Source organism: Excalfactoria chinensis, chromosome 3 (genome assembly GCF_039878825.1).
Source record: "Excalfactoria chinensis isolate bCotChi1 chromosome 3, bCotChi1.hap2, whole genome shotgun sequence".
NCBI classification, from domain to species: domain Eukaryota; kingdom Metazoa; phylum Chordata; class Aves; order Galliformes; family Phasianidae; genus Excalfactoria; species Excalfactoria chinensis.
The window spans coordinates 23,708,729-23,723,894 of NC_092827.1; the positions used below are offsets into that span (position 1 = coordinate 23,708,729).

Consider the following 15,166-nt stretch of genomic DNA (forward strand, 5'->3'; position numbering starts at 1 on the left):
TATTGTTATCTCAAATGGTAGGATTTTATTAGAATGAAGTATTTGCTTTTCTTCCCTTGAAATTGGCTTGGATTAAAACTTGGCTTTTTCTTCAAGAGCTACCTGATTAACACACTGGAACTGATCCATCCCAATAGAGACCTATCAGAATCTTCACAGCAGATGCATGCTGCCAATGAGGGGAACAAAGTTTCCAAATTTTGGACTCGTGAAAGTTCAAAACCATTTTTCGTAGACTATGGTTTTATTGGACACTTGCAGTAGGACAGTAATTGTACTTTTTTTGGTAATGTCCATTGTGTGTTCTGGTATATAAGTATTCATGTAACAATCTGGGTGTAGTACCTAACAAATAGTGAATGCCTGCACAGGGATCACACTGTGTAGCTTAAGCAGTGACTTAAAAGATTCCCTCAGAAGTTTTCTTTCACTTCTCTCCAGACCAGCTTTTTAACTCATACTAAGAAATTAGTATTTGCATTTTCAACAAAAAGTTTATTTGATCTTCCATGCTCACAGTCTCTCAGATGACTGCAGCTTGACAACTTTACTGCTATCTCTGGAGTTTGCCTAGATTCTTTGTTCAAAAATAAATATAAAATAAAAAATAAAAAAAAAAAAATAAAAACAACAACAAAATGTCTTTATTCTTTCTTCTGTCTCCTTTCTCTAGCTCCTGATCCTGGTCTATCTGTCCTCCCTATCCCAGTAAAACCACAAAGTAAATTCTTTCACTGCTTTACCTAGATCTGTTTGTCTATCTGACCTTTCTCAAATTTCTCTAAGAAACTGCAGGAACTCTCTGCAATTTCTCTGCAGCAGAGTTTCAAGTCAATCCTTCCTAGTTTGTTAGTTTTTTTTCACATCAGTCCACAGACCAGACATCTCATTTTTTTTTCTTTTCTCTACATTTATTGCTTCTAGCTGCTAATAGGTTGCTATAATCAAACTTAGGCAAGCTACTTTGCCATAGGCACAGTGAACCCAATTCATGTGTCTGTCTATTTCACATCACATAACTGATAGACAAAACCCATGGAGAAACAGCAGGAAATAACTAGGTCTCTCTAGTCTTTGCTAACTACCCAGTAGAATATGATTTGTGTGGACACAAGGGCAAAACCCGCAACCTGATTGTATGACTTTAACATAGCCCAAAAGCCAACAGGTTGTCTTCAACCAGAGCCCTGCAAGTGACAAACCCATGCCTGGCTCGCCTGTACAACTTATTTTCTTCACCCATGCTAGGGACATAGCCAAGTTTTGTTTTGTTTTGTTTGTTTGTTTTGTTTGTTTTTTGTTTGTTTGTTTTTAATTTGTTTTTTGTTTGTTTTTTGTTTGTTTTTGTGTTGTTTTTTGTAAAGGTATTTTTGGGCAAAACAGTCAGTCTTTCCTTGGGACAGAGTTGCTTGATTTGATGGCTATGTTGAGCATATATAATTTACATTATGCTTAAAGGTACTGCTAATGGATCTTTATTTCAAAAGAGATTATTTCCTGACTTTCTTAACTTCCTTTTTCAGTAGAAAGCAGGACTTAATATCATTTGTGTAGCCAAGTGCTATACTGGAATTCCTACTAGAGTTATTCCAATTCCAATAGGACTTTTGCTTGACAATCCCAATCTACAAAAATAAATGATGGTGTTTTCCTTAAGAGACAAGTATAGGAATCCTACTGAGGACTGATTTTTAATAAGGACTGTTGCAAATTTAAAAAGCACTGTTAATTCAGTTTGACAATGACAAAACCTTTTTTTCTTGTGAACTGATAGTTTTCCTTGCAGGAGCCTCTTAAAGGACTAAAATGATATGATATTAATTCACTTTGCCTGAAGCAAGCTCTTCATATTGAAGCTCTCATTTGAATAAGTCCCAAAAAATAAAAACAACAAAAAAAGCTTAAATTATTTGCTGTGGCAAAATTCAAGGCTTTTAAAAACAGAAGTCATACAATTTGCTTAGTTCCATTAGAATTTATGTAAAAAATAAACAAGCAAACAAACAAACAAAAAACGTTTTACATTCAAACTTTGCAAGGTTCATGTTTGCAGTTGAACAAGAGCTAACATCCTGCACACATTTGAGACACCCTTCAGAGTCACACTGGTGGAGTTTAATCTGGTCACTGAAAGCCTGCAGCTGAAACCAAGTTCACTTACATATGGGTCTGCCTGCAGACGATCAGCTGAAGTATGGAGCTCTCTCCTTGTGCAAAAACTCCATGCTTGCCCAAGCTAGAGGTTCCTCCTCCTAATCCCCTTTCCTCAGGGATTTCTGCATCTGAGACTGCAAGAGCTAAGCTGAATATCAGAGAGGCAGAGAACAAAGCGCTGGGTATAAAACTCAGACTGCCCAAGCCTGCTAAGGTCAGCTCTGCATAGTCCCACAATTCTGGGGAAAAAGAGATGGGATGAAAAGTAAATAGTTGAGTATGAATTTTTGGGCTGAGCTCAGTGAAGAGGAGATAGAACAATCTGACAGAGGCAGAATGCTTTTCAAAGGTTAAAAAAATGATAAGGCTGGAAAGTTTTAAAGGTGAACTTCATTCTCTTCCCCCTCTGTCAGGACACTAACTTGTACAAGAGCTGTGGAAAGTTTAAGTTCACTGCAGAAGAAAAGGATACTTAAGTCAAGTAAGTAAAAAAACAGATAGTGAAACAAAAATGTAAATCAAAAAGAATCTTATTTTCTATTAACATTAACATTTATATTAACGTATATGGTATGTTTTACATCCTTTATTATTTCCAGTCCCAAAAGGTACAATTTGTGAGAAACTGCATGCCAGATACAGTCTGATATGAGATGCGTACAAAAAGCTCTAGACACGAATCTTCCTCCTGCTACCTTATCTATAGTCATATATATCCATAAGGATTTCTTGTTTATTTATTTATTTATTTTTTAACCAAAATCTGATAAATCAAAAGGATGACCTTGGAAAACTTTTCTTCTTTTAAAACTTTCATGCTACAGTAAGGGAAGGACTTCCCCATTATGCATTGAAAAGCTCTTTTGATGTATTTGAATCACCTGAAACAGAAGCTGTGGTTTGAATCCTATGTAATGGTACATAATAAGTAATAACATTTCTGAAGCTCAGTAGAGACAAATACATTAACTATTGTAGCAACTACATCTTACTAGCATCTTCATTCATTCATTGTGCGTGCTACACAATTTATCCAAGTTTCTATGTACATACATGGACTTTTCTCATAAGGTAACAGCATGCACATCTTAGAAAAATGGGGCATCATTGGTCCATTAGCAAGGACATATTCCTTTCTTACATAAGATACCAACATTTCATGTGCCTTCAGAGATTACTTACTAGTCACATACAACTTTTCAAATTCAAACATGAAAGCTCACCTTTTCATTTCAAATTTTCTTTTGTATATATCTCCTTTAGGGCAAATTAATGGGAGCATCTGGCTGCTGCTTTGAAATATAATACCAAGAACAGAAGGCTATAAAAAAAGTACACTGAAGTAGTTTTGCATCATCTAAAATTCAAGATGACACCATCACCAAGATGATTCTCACTTAATATCTCTGTGAATTCCAAACTGCATCATTTTTACACATGGTAAAAAATTTGCTAGCTGCATTATGACTATTGATACATACAGGATGTTTCCCACTAAGAGAGAAGGGAGCCAAGAGACTCATGATCTTTTCTTCTGTTCTGCAGAAAGGCATAAATCCTTCACAGGATTGATAACTTAGAGTGAAATTGTACATTACAAATTCAAAAGGCTTAGGAGTATATCTATAGAATAATGCGGGTATTTACTCTCATGATTCACTGATTTAATCCATACAATTCCAGCAATTATGGTTGGGTGGGGGCTTTTTTGTTTGTTTGTTTTTCATTTTTTGGGGTGCTTTGTTGTGTTGTTGTTTTTTTGCTTTGATATAGTCACATTTTATAAGAGAAGGTGGGAATAGCTGCAGTATGTGCAGCATTTAAATATAAGGGAGCTGTTATTACAGTTGACTACTATTTTACAGAAGTTCAATATGTTTCAAACATATGTGCCAGTGTTTTAATAAATAGTAGAATCAGCCATATACTCTTCATGGTTGAAAAATTAAGGGTTTGCAGCAGCAGTTCAATGTAGGTAAAATTAAATTAACCCTCTTTCAAGGGGTAAGATTAAAATAGTTCTGGCTGGAATACATTATCTCCAAAGCAAATAACACATGAATTGCAATATGAGAACAGTTCATTCAAGAAGGTGTGGGAGACGTGTTAGTAGAAATTAAAAAATTGATTCTGTGGATACTGTGAAGCTTTGAGTTTCACACAAATTCCCAAGATGTATCTGATGGAGAAACTGGAGCATGCTGGTAGCGATAAAGAAGAGCTATATGACTTAGCATCATTTCCTGCTCCTTCAAGCAGCACCCCTGAAAAAGATTGCTTGTCCTGTTTCTGCTTATCTTTGCAATCGTAAGCAGAGATGGCACAATAATACCCACCATTCACCCTCCTAGATAGTTAGCAGTGCCAGTCAGAGTCTTATCATCAGAAAGGCCTCATGAAGCAAGCTTTGAGACAACAAAAGAAAAACAGTTCTGTCCTTCACAGTGGCATAAGATAGATAGGGAATGGGGGTTGTGGTCACTTCCTAAAAGTTCATTTCTTCTGCTCCTTTCTCCCCACACTTTTCCTCTGCTCCTGCCAAGCTCTTTGCAGTTATCTGCAACTAAAAATATCAATTTTCAAGCCATTGAGAACTTCTTATAACCAACACTCAGATGCAAGGACAGGTCTTTCACTGGCTGTAAAACAAAAAAAAAACAAACCAAAACACCAAACCGTAAGGACTTGTAAAATGTGACCTTTATCCAGCTGAGTTCCACACCTACGTGGGATGAGGGAGAACTGAAAATCTAACATAAACTCAATGATTCTAGACAGGTTGGGAGGGTGGTCTAAGTGTAGCCACAGGTTGTTATGGTAGAGATGATAGCATTGTTCTTTACTTTGAAATGTAAGACTTAGGAGTAAATTACCTACTGTTGTCAAATTTTAGTGAGATTTTTGAAAGGAAAAAAAAAAAAAAAGCTATCTTGAGTTCAGGCTGTTAGAAACATTTCCAGCCAAAAACCTATGGCAACCTGCAGCAAGCTTGTTTCAAATATTTTGCATATTCAAAATTCCCCAAATTTATTACAGAATCACAGAATTGTAGGGGTTGGAAGGGACCTCCAGAGATCATCGAGTCCAACCCCCTTGCCTAAGCAGGTTCCCTACACCAGGTCACACAGGTAGGCGTCCAGGCGGGTCTTGAATATCTCCGGAGAAGGAGACTCCATAATCCCCCTGGGCAGCCTGTTCCAGTGCTCAGTCACCCTCACCATAAAGAAGTTCTTGCGCACATTCGTGTGGAACTTCCTATGCTCCAGTTTCTGGCCATTTCCCCTTGTCCTGTCTTAGATTCTATTTGCTACTTTCAAACTCTGCTATTAAGATACAGTGCATACAGTACTAATACAGCTCTCCCCATATAGAGAGAGAGTTGCATTTAAATGTACTTATTCAGTGTGTTGAAAAGAGAGGAATAGGATACTGATTACAAGTTTAAATGGGAAAACAAAACAGAAAATTAGATGTATAATTCACATTGAACAATTTTTTTTTTATTTTTTTTTTTTCATAAAAGCTGAATTCTAAATATTATTTTTATACTTTTGAATTGTTACAGGAAGATTGATAAATGAATACTCTGAAAGATCCATTTCAGGAAAATTGATGAAATTATGCCGTTCTATTTCTTTTCCATATTTTCATGCAGGTTCTTCAAAGTGTAGCTTTTATCATTGCAGGTAAAATGGAAACTAAGAAAGATCAATTTTCCTATATTTTGATATAGTTTTTATTTTAGACTCCTTGTATTGTTTTATCTGTTTTTTAGACTTCAGCTTTTTGTGTATTCATAACAATGTTCTGCTAACATTCAGAATCACTCCAGAGAAAACTATTTTTTCACTATAAAATGATTTGTAATTGCCAAAAACCAGGAAACTAACTTTGATTCAAAACTAGCAGACAGCAGGGGTAAATGTTTCATTAATATAAGGTCTTGAATCCAGGAGAAATAGTTCAAGAAATTGTTTCAGTTTCCAAGTAAAAAGTTTTTGTAGAACAGATTTTTGTTTTTTAAATGCTGTTTGTGTTATACAACTATTGATTAAATTGATACACAGTCATCTATATAATGATGCATTAGACTTGGAGGAGAGTCACTGTCTTCTTGTAACTGAAGTCTGAGAAAATCCTTGGGACTCTAAACAGGAGAAATCTACTTAGGACATATGTAGACAGATTAACTTCCATTCACCTAATTTCGGCTTATTCCAGAAGATTCATAAAACGTAATTTCATTAGAGTCTTCTGGTTTTTATGTGAGAACCTGGCCAAATGCTCTATTGAACTATTTTTTTATGAGTTCTATTTCACAAGAAATTCAATATCTTCTTTTCACTAGCAAACAAAAAAAATCGTCTGATATTATATTTACCAGTGCAATAGCTGTAGCTAATTTAGTTATAGTTAATGGAGTTCATTAATCCTGTATAAATCTTTCTTTTGCTCTCAAAAGTACTGTGCTGAATAGCATTCATTTCAAAATATTTCTTTGATGAACTTCAATAAAATTGTGCATTTGCACTTTAGCCTTATTTATAGTTTATGGAAACTGTAGTTTATTGTTCAGGCCTACTGTCTTGCATACTTACTCTCAAGAATAAAAATAAAAAGATAAAAAAGAACAAATGAAGAAAAAAAAATGCAGATAGCAGTGAAAATATCCCAATGTTTTGTAAATAAAGCCATGCAATTTTTGGTGTCCATTTTTGGCAGTTTGGACTATTCACTTCAGTCGTTTTTGTTGTTCTTTCATAAATTCCTCCCAGATATGGAGATACACACTGAACTTTCAAGTAAACTTACCCAAATGAAATGTTTGCTGAGAAAAACAGGCCTCTGTTGTCTTCATACAATCGGAACATAAAGATTGAAATGTTTCACATAACATACAAAGTTTGGCATTTAAAACCATCCTTGCAGAAATAACTTGCATAAATACCTTCTTGTTTTAGAGCCTTTCATGGAAGAAAGAGCAAAGATCACTCTGTATTTTTGGAAGGGATTCATCTCACATAAAATTTCCTTTTGGTCTATGCAATTCATACATCTTCATGGTTTCCACAGCAATGCCTTTTTCACTGAAGAATTATCTGTCATACTCCATAATTAGGTGCACTTTCACAAATATATTGTATAGATTTCTGTAACAGCACTTCATTGGTTTTGTAATCCTTTTTCCTCAAGAGCAGTCACTCTTTTATAAAACATTCAATACTTTGGGAAACAGAAAAGTTACAGGGCATTTGAGTTTCTTCTCTGGTCTTTTGAACTGCACACTGAGAGGTTTCTACAGCTTACTGCCTGTGGTTCATCTGTCCACAGATGTTTTCCTGTTGTTCACTGACAGCTACAATAAAAACTGCCTGTCAGCGCCTAAAGATGAATTAGTGATCTGATATCTTTTTGTAGTGTTTGTGTTGTTGTTGTTGCTGTTGTTCCAAAACTTTTTAGTTTATTTTTTCTCTCCCAATCTGCCACATCAGAAGAGATTATCTCGGTCAGTGGTAAGCAGAATTTTATTTGGATGGGGTATTTGTCATACTCTATAGACTGGGGAAGAGATTTATTTATACAAACAAAAAGCCATGAAGTAAGGCTAAATCCTAGTTCTGATGTTTGTATTCACAAACAAGATCTTTAAGCCCTATTTTCTTTTGCTGCCTAATTTGACAGGCTCTTAGCATGAACAAGCCCTATATTTTGCTATTGCTAAAGTTGTGCTTTCATCCATATTAGAAACTGCATCTATCTTGACAACATAGTACAAAAAGATGTATAATCCCACACTGATCACTCTTTGCCCAGCCCAATCACTGATTTTCACTGAACATGATCTACTAGGCCTTCTAGTACTGCCCTGGCCTTGGCTACCAGTGAATTGCTGTAAAAGAACAGTCCCACGGGCTGTCAAGTTTCAGAGCCCACCAGAGTCCAGCACTTTAATCACTAACCTACAAGTAAATTTCATCTTCAATGGGCCTTAAATTCATATGAAAATAGACTTCTACAGTATTTTAGCAAACTAGAACTACAAATGCAATAAGGAAAATAAATCCTAGCAAAATATGCTTAATAAGTGTAACTCAGGTATTCATCGTATAGAGGAAAGTTATGTGAGTCTTGAATTTAAACAAGTGAAATTGCATTTCTTGGTGGTATTACTTTATGTTAATCTGAGGGCCTCCTTGTTTTGTAAAAATTCAGGAGCCACTAAAATATAGAGAACGAGAAGCCAAACCTTCATCTGGTAATTCTGGAAGATAAGGAAAAATTATAGAAATTGATAAAAATTTTAATTCCATCAATCCAGAGAACATTATACCAGTTTTCTTTCTTGTGAACAATGTGATGCTCCCAAGAGAAGCCCTGTTTTTTGGCTGACTCCTCTTTTCTGACAGGGCTTATATGAAAGTTGTTTTTCTGTGCTTGGTAAATTAAAGAATATCTGACACTGAAAATCAACACAGATATTGAGCTACAAACTCAATTAATTCATATAGGAAAAGAAATTAAATAAAGGTAAGCTAAATATTACATTAATCTTTACAGCTGTCTCTGTCATCTGCACTCAAACAGCTTAATGTCAAATTGCAGCAATAGTAGACTCACTTGGTATGGTTTAGTGAATTCTATGAACAGTGCAACAACTCTAGTTGCTATTTTCTTATCAAGGTGATTCCAGGTTGTCCTTAAGTGAGATTTAAGGATTAACTTCTTGTCTCGCTCCAATTTGCAGGAGAGAGGCAAGGTTCTTTGATATGTGTATATACCCGGCGTGAGATTAAGAAGCAACGGTTCAAATGTTGGTCCAACCAGTTTATTAAAGTCCTAGCCTTTTTAGGGAGATGGGGAAGGGAAGGTGGGCGATAGGAAAAGTAGGAAAAATAAGCAAGGAGTCTGTGGAGAGCAAAAGAGATAGTCACCACCGTGGGTCCAGCGAGGTACACCGTAGGTCCGTAGATTTCAGGAACTCGTCTGATCACCGCGGGGGATGGGAGAAAGTCAGGAAGCACTGCAGCAAGCCGGCCTTCCGAAAAGGTTTCCCCTCAGGGAATTCTCCGTCAAAGCCATCTTTGGGAGTTCGTCTCCAGAGATCGTCTCCCAAAATTCATCTCCAAAAATCGTCTCCCAAAATCCCCAGTTTAGCGAGGGCCTTTTATCCCCCATTTCGGTGGGGTTGTTTTCCTTCTTCTTTGAAGTTTGAGGATTACAAGAATGCTAAGCATTTTTGGGAATGTATCTCGAACAAACACTGAGCTTCTAAACAAGCGAGTAAACACTCTTTGTAAAATGGTTTAAAACCAGCTTTTGTGACATTCCTGGCCCACAGATAAGCCAGCAGGGGTTGGTGGTGCCTCTGTTTACCAGACACAAGCATTATCGCCTTCTGCAGTGGTCCGCTCCTTCAAGCAGCACCCTGAAAAAGACTGCTAGTCCTGTCTCTGCTTATCTTTGCAATCATAAGCAGAGATGGCTATTGTGCCATTTACCACCATTTACCCTAGATAGTTAGCAGTCGCCAGTCAGAGTCTTATCATCAGAAAAACCTCACGAAGCAAGCTTTGAGACAACAAAAGAAAACCAGATCTGTCCTTCACACCACCCCGTGGCTCAAAGGTTGCTTGAAACTGATGTGCAAATGACCATTCACGGTGGTGAGGAAAGGAAAAAAAAAAAAGTAAGCATAAGGGAAAAGAGGGATGGGGGATAATGGGGAATTAAATGTTTACATCATCATCATCACTCAATCAAAACCTTGATTGATAACACACTAAACATAAGGTTACTTGTAAGGTCATAATTATTTTCAGTCAATATATGTACATTCATACAGGCATGTATTTTAGATCTCTTTAAAATAATAATTACTCACAGAAAGTTATTTACAGCTATAGTCACTTATTTCCATTGTTACTTGCTTTACGCTTAGCTCCCTTTTCTATTTAATTAGTAAGTTTTTCTTGTTGACCTGCTCCTACTATTGTTACAAAAATCATCAATGGGCAGTCATTCTTGATGCAGTACAGAGTGAGATGCACCCGTATCTACCAGAAAACAAACATCTTTACACTGCTGTGTGCACAATGCGTTCAGTCCACTGGGGGCAAAACTCATCCTGGGATCTTCAGATCCTGATCTAGTGCAGCTGCTATTGTTCTTCCCAATTCTTTCACTACAGTCCATCTTTCTATATAATTTCCAAGCTCCATCAATAAATTTGTCCGGGTACCTTCAATTCGTTTAATATGTATATTAATGGAAGAAAATGAAGACATTCTTGCTCGGACAAGCAAAAGGACTTCAGAGGTGCAAACAATTCAGCAGACAAGGAGGGATAAAACCGAAAGATTGTAGCTATTCCTGCCAGACAGACCCTCTTGGCATGATCACGGGATGTCTAGCTTGCACACCTGGCATGGGTGTGAGCAGATTTTATAAAGACCATTGGCAAGCCCGCCAAACCTGAGGCGGCTTGGAGTGAGTGGCAAGAGACCATGGGTTCGTGTATGACCAAGGAGCAAGTGGCGAAGACAGAGGAGCAAACGGCAGATAGCCAAATCGTGGAAGAGGAGCAGACGGAGCAGACGACGGATAGTCAAATCATGTATGAGGAGCAGACAGAGGATTCTCAAATCATGGAGGAGGAGCAGCAGGAGCAGATCGCAGATTCACAAATCATGGACGACCCCATAATCTACGCGTGGAATCCGCTCTACGAAGTCCCAGCCTGGAACAGATGGAGAAGACAACCTGCGCAGAAGGAGGTGAGCGCCAACATCGAGCTGCATCTCGCGCAGGAATGGTTCCACGGCAAGATGGGACCAGGGTGCAGTGGGCGGCTCATCGCTGAGCGGATGCTGAGGGAGTACTGCACCGTGATGGGGGCTCCTGATGGCTCCTTTCTTGTCAGGGAGAGCGGGACTTTCATTGGGGACTACGTCCTGTCCATCTGGCGTAATGGAGGGGTGCAGCACTGTCGCATCCATTGGTGGCAGGATGCCAACAGCCACAGGTACTATCTGACCAACAACAGAATATTTGACAGCCTTTACGACCTCATCTCCCATTACCGGGAGACACCGCTGAGGTACAATGAAATGGAGTTGCGACTGACAGTGCCTGTGCCTCGTTCCAAAGACTGGGTGCCGCGGGACGGCACCAGAGGATCGAGCACAGCTCCAGCGCCATCTTCCTCAGGGCAGGATGGAAGATCCAGCACCATCGTGCGTGAAAAGAGAGTCATATTTAATAAGGCACTTGACCAAGTTCATATTATTTAAGTCCATTGTTCACAATAAAAGTTTTTGTTCTGCACTAACCCCAGAGTCCGTGTCTAATTACCACAGGTAAACTTTGATCGTATTTGCTTTTCTTAACCTGTATGAGACACTGCATTCTTATCCCTACCTAGGGTTTCTACTAGCACACCAAATTGATCGCTTACTTTGTCTGTAATACTGGTCCTAGCAGGGGTAATAATTAGCACTAAACTAAGGGCACGTGCACTTCCAATGTTGTGCTTTTGTCCCTATTCGGAAGTAACGATTTGTTTACTTTCTGATCACAAGCGGCAGAGGATGGGGGGGGGCGGTGAGGGAGAGCAGCACGGGATGCGTTCTCTTGCGGCGCTTCCACTGCCATTTACCATTAACAATTACATTCCCATATACCATTTGCATTTATACTTACATATACCATAAACATTTAACAATCACAAAGACAGTGACAATAACCAATAGTATCAAATAAAATAAATAAATAGGGGTATTTGTGTCAGTTGCTTTCTCCATTCAGGAAGTTCCAGTGTAAGCCAAGATCCAGACAGGAATTCTTTTTGTTTTGTTTTCACATCGTTCACCTCTTATCAGTCCTGATACCCCTGTTATACCTTGCCAGTCCTTGCCTTCTTCAGTCTGTGTCTGTCCCAAACTTTCTCACTTTCGAAACTCTCATCATTACATAAACTCACTTTCTCTTTAACCCTTTTTCCTTTATACACTATCCCACTATTTGTACCTTCAGTCACACTTCCACATACCCTCAATTATATAATTACACTTTCTTATACCATCAAAGCAGTTTGTCCCATTCCCTTCAGAATCCACAGATTAAACAATACAGTTCTTCAGTTTCCACATACAATCATGTTTTGTATGGAACTCCTGGACTGATGTGATACTGAAAAACATCAGTGCAAAGGGCTTTATGATAGATTTCATTTGTGACCACATCTAACAGATATTAGATGGGTCCTTGGCTCATTTCCCAATTTGTTAGGAATTTGGAAACACTATGGAGGAGTTTCATGCAAATCACCATCAGTTTAACCACAACAAACAAAACATAATACTATTGCAACCAAAATATGTAATCAAGAGGTATATTCAGCATTCCAGCAAGATCACATCTTCAATTTTCCTGTCACAAAACACAAATGGTTAAAGTCAGCTATCAGCCATTCTGTGTTCATTAAAGGTCCCACGAGGATCTTCTGTAAAATAAAACAAGACAACTTGCCCTTCTGGGGCTATTGTTAATACAATTAAAAAATGAGGGAACAATCCAGCAAGAGTTGATTTTACATTTCATTATCGGGGTGTCCTTAGCCTTCCAAGGATATTTGTTAAGGGATTTCATTAAGGTTAGGGAAACTGTCCTCAGGTTAGCTGAGTCAGTTGACACAGGCTGGCCAGGGAGATAAGTGTTTCCCTAGCTTATCAGTAACTGTATTGTGACTCACAGGGGCAATTGGCAGGAGTGGTAGGCCTTGGGACAGAAGGTGTTAATCGAGGATCTCCTTTTGTTGTGAGCTTTCTAATACATCCACCCTTCACTGCCTTCCCCCCCCCCCCCACCTCCCAGTCATCTGGGGGAGGGGGCGAAAGCATCAGCTTTCCTTGAGCTTCCTGAGCTTTTGTTCTGGCCACCAGTTAACTAATTTCTCTAGTCTGACTGTGGGTAATCCATTCATCAAATCTCGTGGAACACCCTTTTGCCAGCCAAGTGTCCAGAGACGATTACGTCTATGACCAATATTTCGCCTACCTGTTCTTACTGGCAATGAGACCCTTCCAGTTTCACTGCGGTTTGGGCTAGGTGGCCCAGGGGCAAGGCTGACAGCTGCAAGCCTCACTTCCCTTGGGTCAAATTTACTAGTGTTAGAAATCACCGGCCCATATTTTCTTTCATAGTTAATTAATTCTTGGGCAACCTCCCCCCATGTCCATACTTTATATCCTGTCTGCAGATGGTTAGAGGTTACAGTTCCTTCTAATGCTGCCTGGGTTCTTTCTCCCCGAGGCATAGCCTGTATCTTTCCTTGTAGTTGTATACCTATAGGTTTCAGTGATTCTGGAAGCCCCCTAATTAAAGGAGTCATCCTTTCAGGATCAACAGGCATCATCATAGGTGATTCATGATGTGGCTGCAATTTTCTATCATACATCATTTGCAAACAGGCAGCCTTTTGGACACTTTCCACTAATTGATCAGCTGTTCCAGTAATGGCAAGAGGGTCTCCCCTTTCTAAAGGGTTAAGACCACCAGCCCAGTAAGCAGCCCTCTGTGTTAGGGACCAGGGAGCACGGTTGTTACCAGTAGTTAAAAATACTCCTGGACCCCAATAACCTTCAGCTTCCTTTTCAGTTAACATTATTTGGTCTCCACCAGTGAGACTGACTCTCCATACATATTCCGTTTCTGATTCTTTTGGAGAACGGCTAAAATCCTTTTTCAGTTTTGCTAATTCAGTGACAGAGAAGGGAATTTCTTTAACATTCATTTTAGGATCCAGGTCCTCACCATTATCAAATGCATATTCAGTTTTTATCAAAGGACGCAATTGGGTTGGCGAGTCCTCTAATTTGTCAAGCCCTTCCCTCATTCCTTGTAGTTCCTTCCGAGGAAAAGTTTTTTCTTGAGGCAAATTATGGACAACAGCATTGCTAGTATTCTTATACGCTAATAGTTCCTTAAACGCCATTTGCAACAAAACTGAATTATGTTGCTCTCTTTGTAATTGTTCCTCAAGGTTCACTATTTGATTCTGCAGAGTTTTTACCAATTCTTGCATTACTTTAACTGATTCCTGTAATGCTTGTATGGTTTGGGTTTCTGCCGAATGTTTTTCATCTCGGAACTCCACGGCTGCTTTTAAAGCTGCACCGAGTACCGCACAAATAAACGATTTTCCTTTCCCGGCTCGGGTACGAGCCCCATGTTGTAAAACACAAATGCGGTCTGAAACACTCTGCAAGTTATGCCAGTTTTGTCGTGCCCAATCCACCCCTGATAAAGAGGGCCGAGCACCGTGCTTTTCTAAAAGGTCAAATAGCACATTTTCACTTTTCATAGTGGCAATACTTTCACTCATTTCTCAATACCCTAAAAGATCTACACTAAGGGAAGAAAAGGTACACTTAACTCCTTACCCCTGCCCAGGGAGGCACGCACCAATTAAACAAATGTAAATGCTACAATCATGCCTCCCTTTTGTTTAGAGGAGCACACAAAGACAGCAGGCTAAAACAACACCTTTTGGGTTAAATCGCCCCTTATTTTCCTGCGAGGCCACACAGAAAAACTGCAAATTCCGCACCTAGGTTACAAGACACCCTCAATCCTTGCAACTCGGAGAGGTGCGCACAGAAAAAGTTTAAACAACGCAAATTCTCAAATCACTCCTCCCTTACACAAAAGACCAAGAAGCACAATCAACACTTACAAAGAACGTGTAAACACCTAAATCGCTCCTGGCTATCCTGTCAGGCCAGAAAAACTTCAAGATTAAAGCTACAAGAGTTACCAAACGCTTCAATATTTCTCAAAGAGGAATAAACTTCTAGGTTTCTCAAAAGGGATAAACTTGGAGAGCAACACACGCTTTACGTCAAAAAATTACTTCCTCACTTCCCCAAGAGGTGCACACACAAAACTTTTCAAATTCCAAAACACGATACAAGTTACTTAAACCACAAAAAAAAAAAAAAAATGCAAAATTGTC

The 15,166-nt window shown here is 38.7% G+C and overlaps 1 protein-coding gene across 1 annotated transcript; it reads right to left on the reverse strand.

Moving 5' to 3' along the window:
• Positions 1-13,051: 13,051 nt before the first annotated feature.
• On the reverse strand, positions 13,052-14,725 carry LOC140249480 (uncharacterized). The gene has a single exon (XM_072331163.1). It carries the CDS (start codon positions 14,534-14,536, stop codon positions 13,052-13,054), a length of 1,485 nt encoding a protein of 494 aa, XP_072187264.1. The 5' UTR covers positions 14,537-14,725.
• Positions 14,726-15,166: the final 441 nt, after the last annotated feature.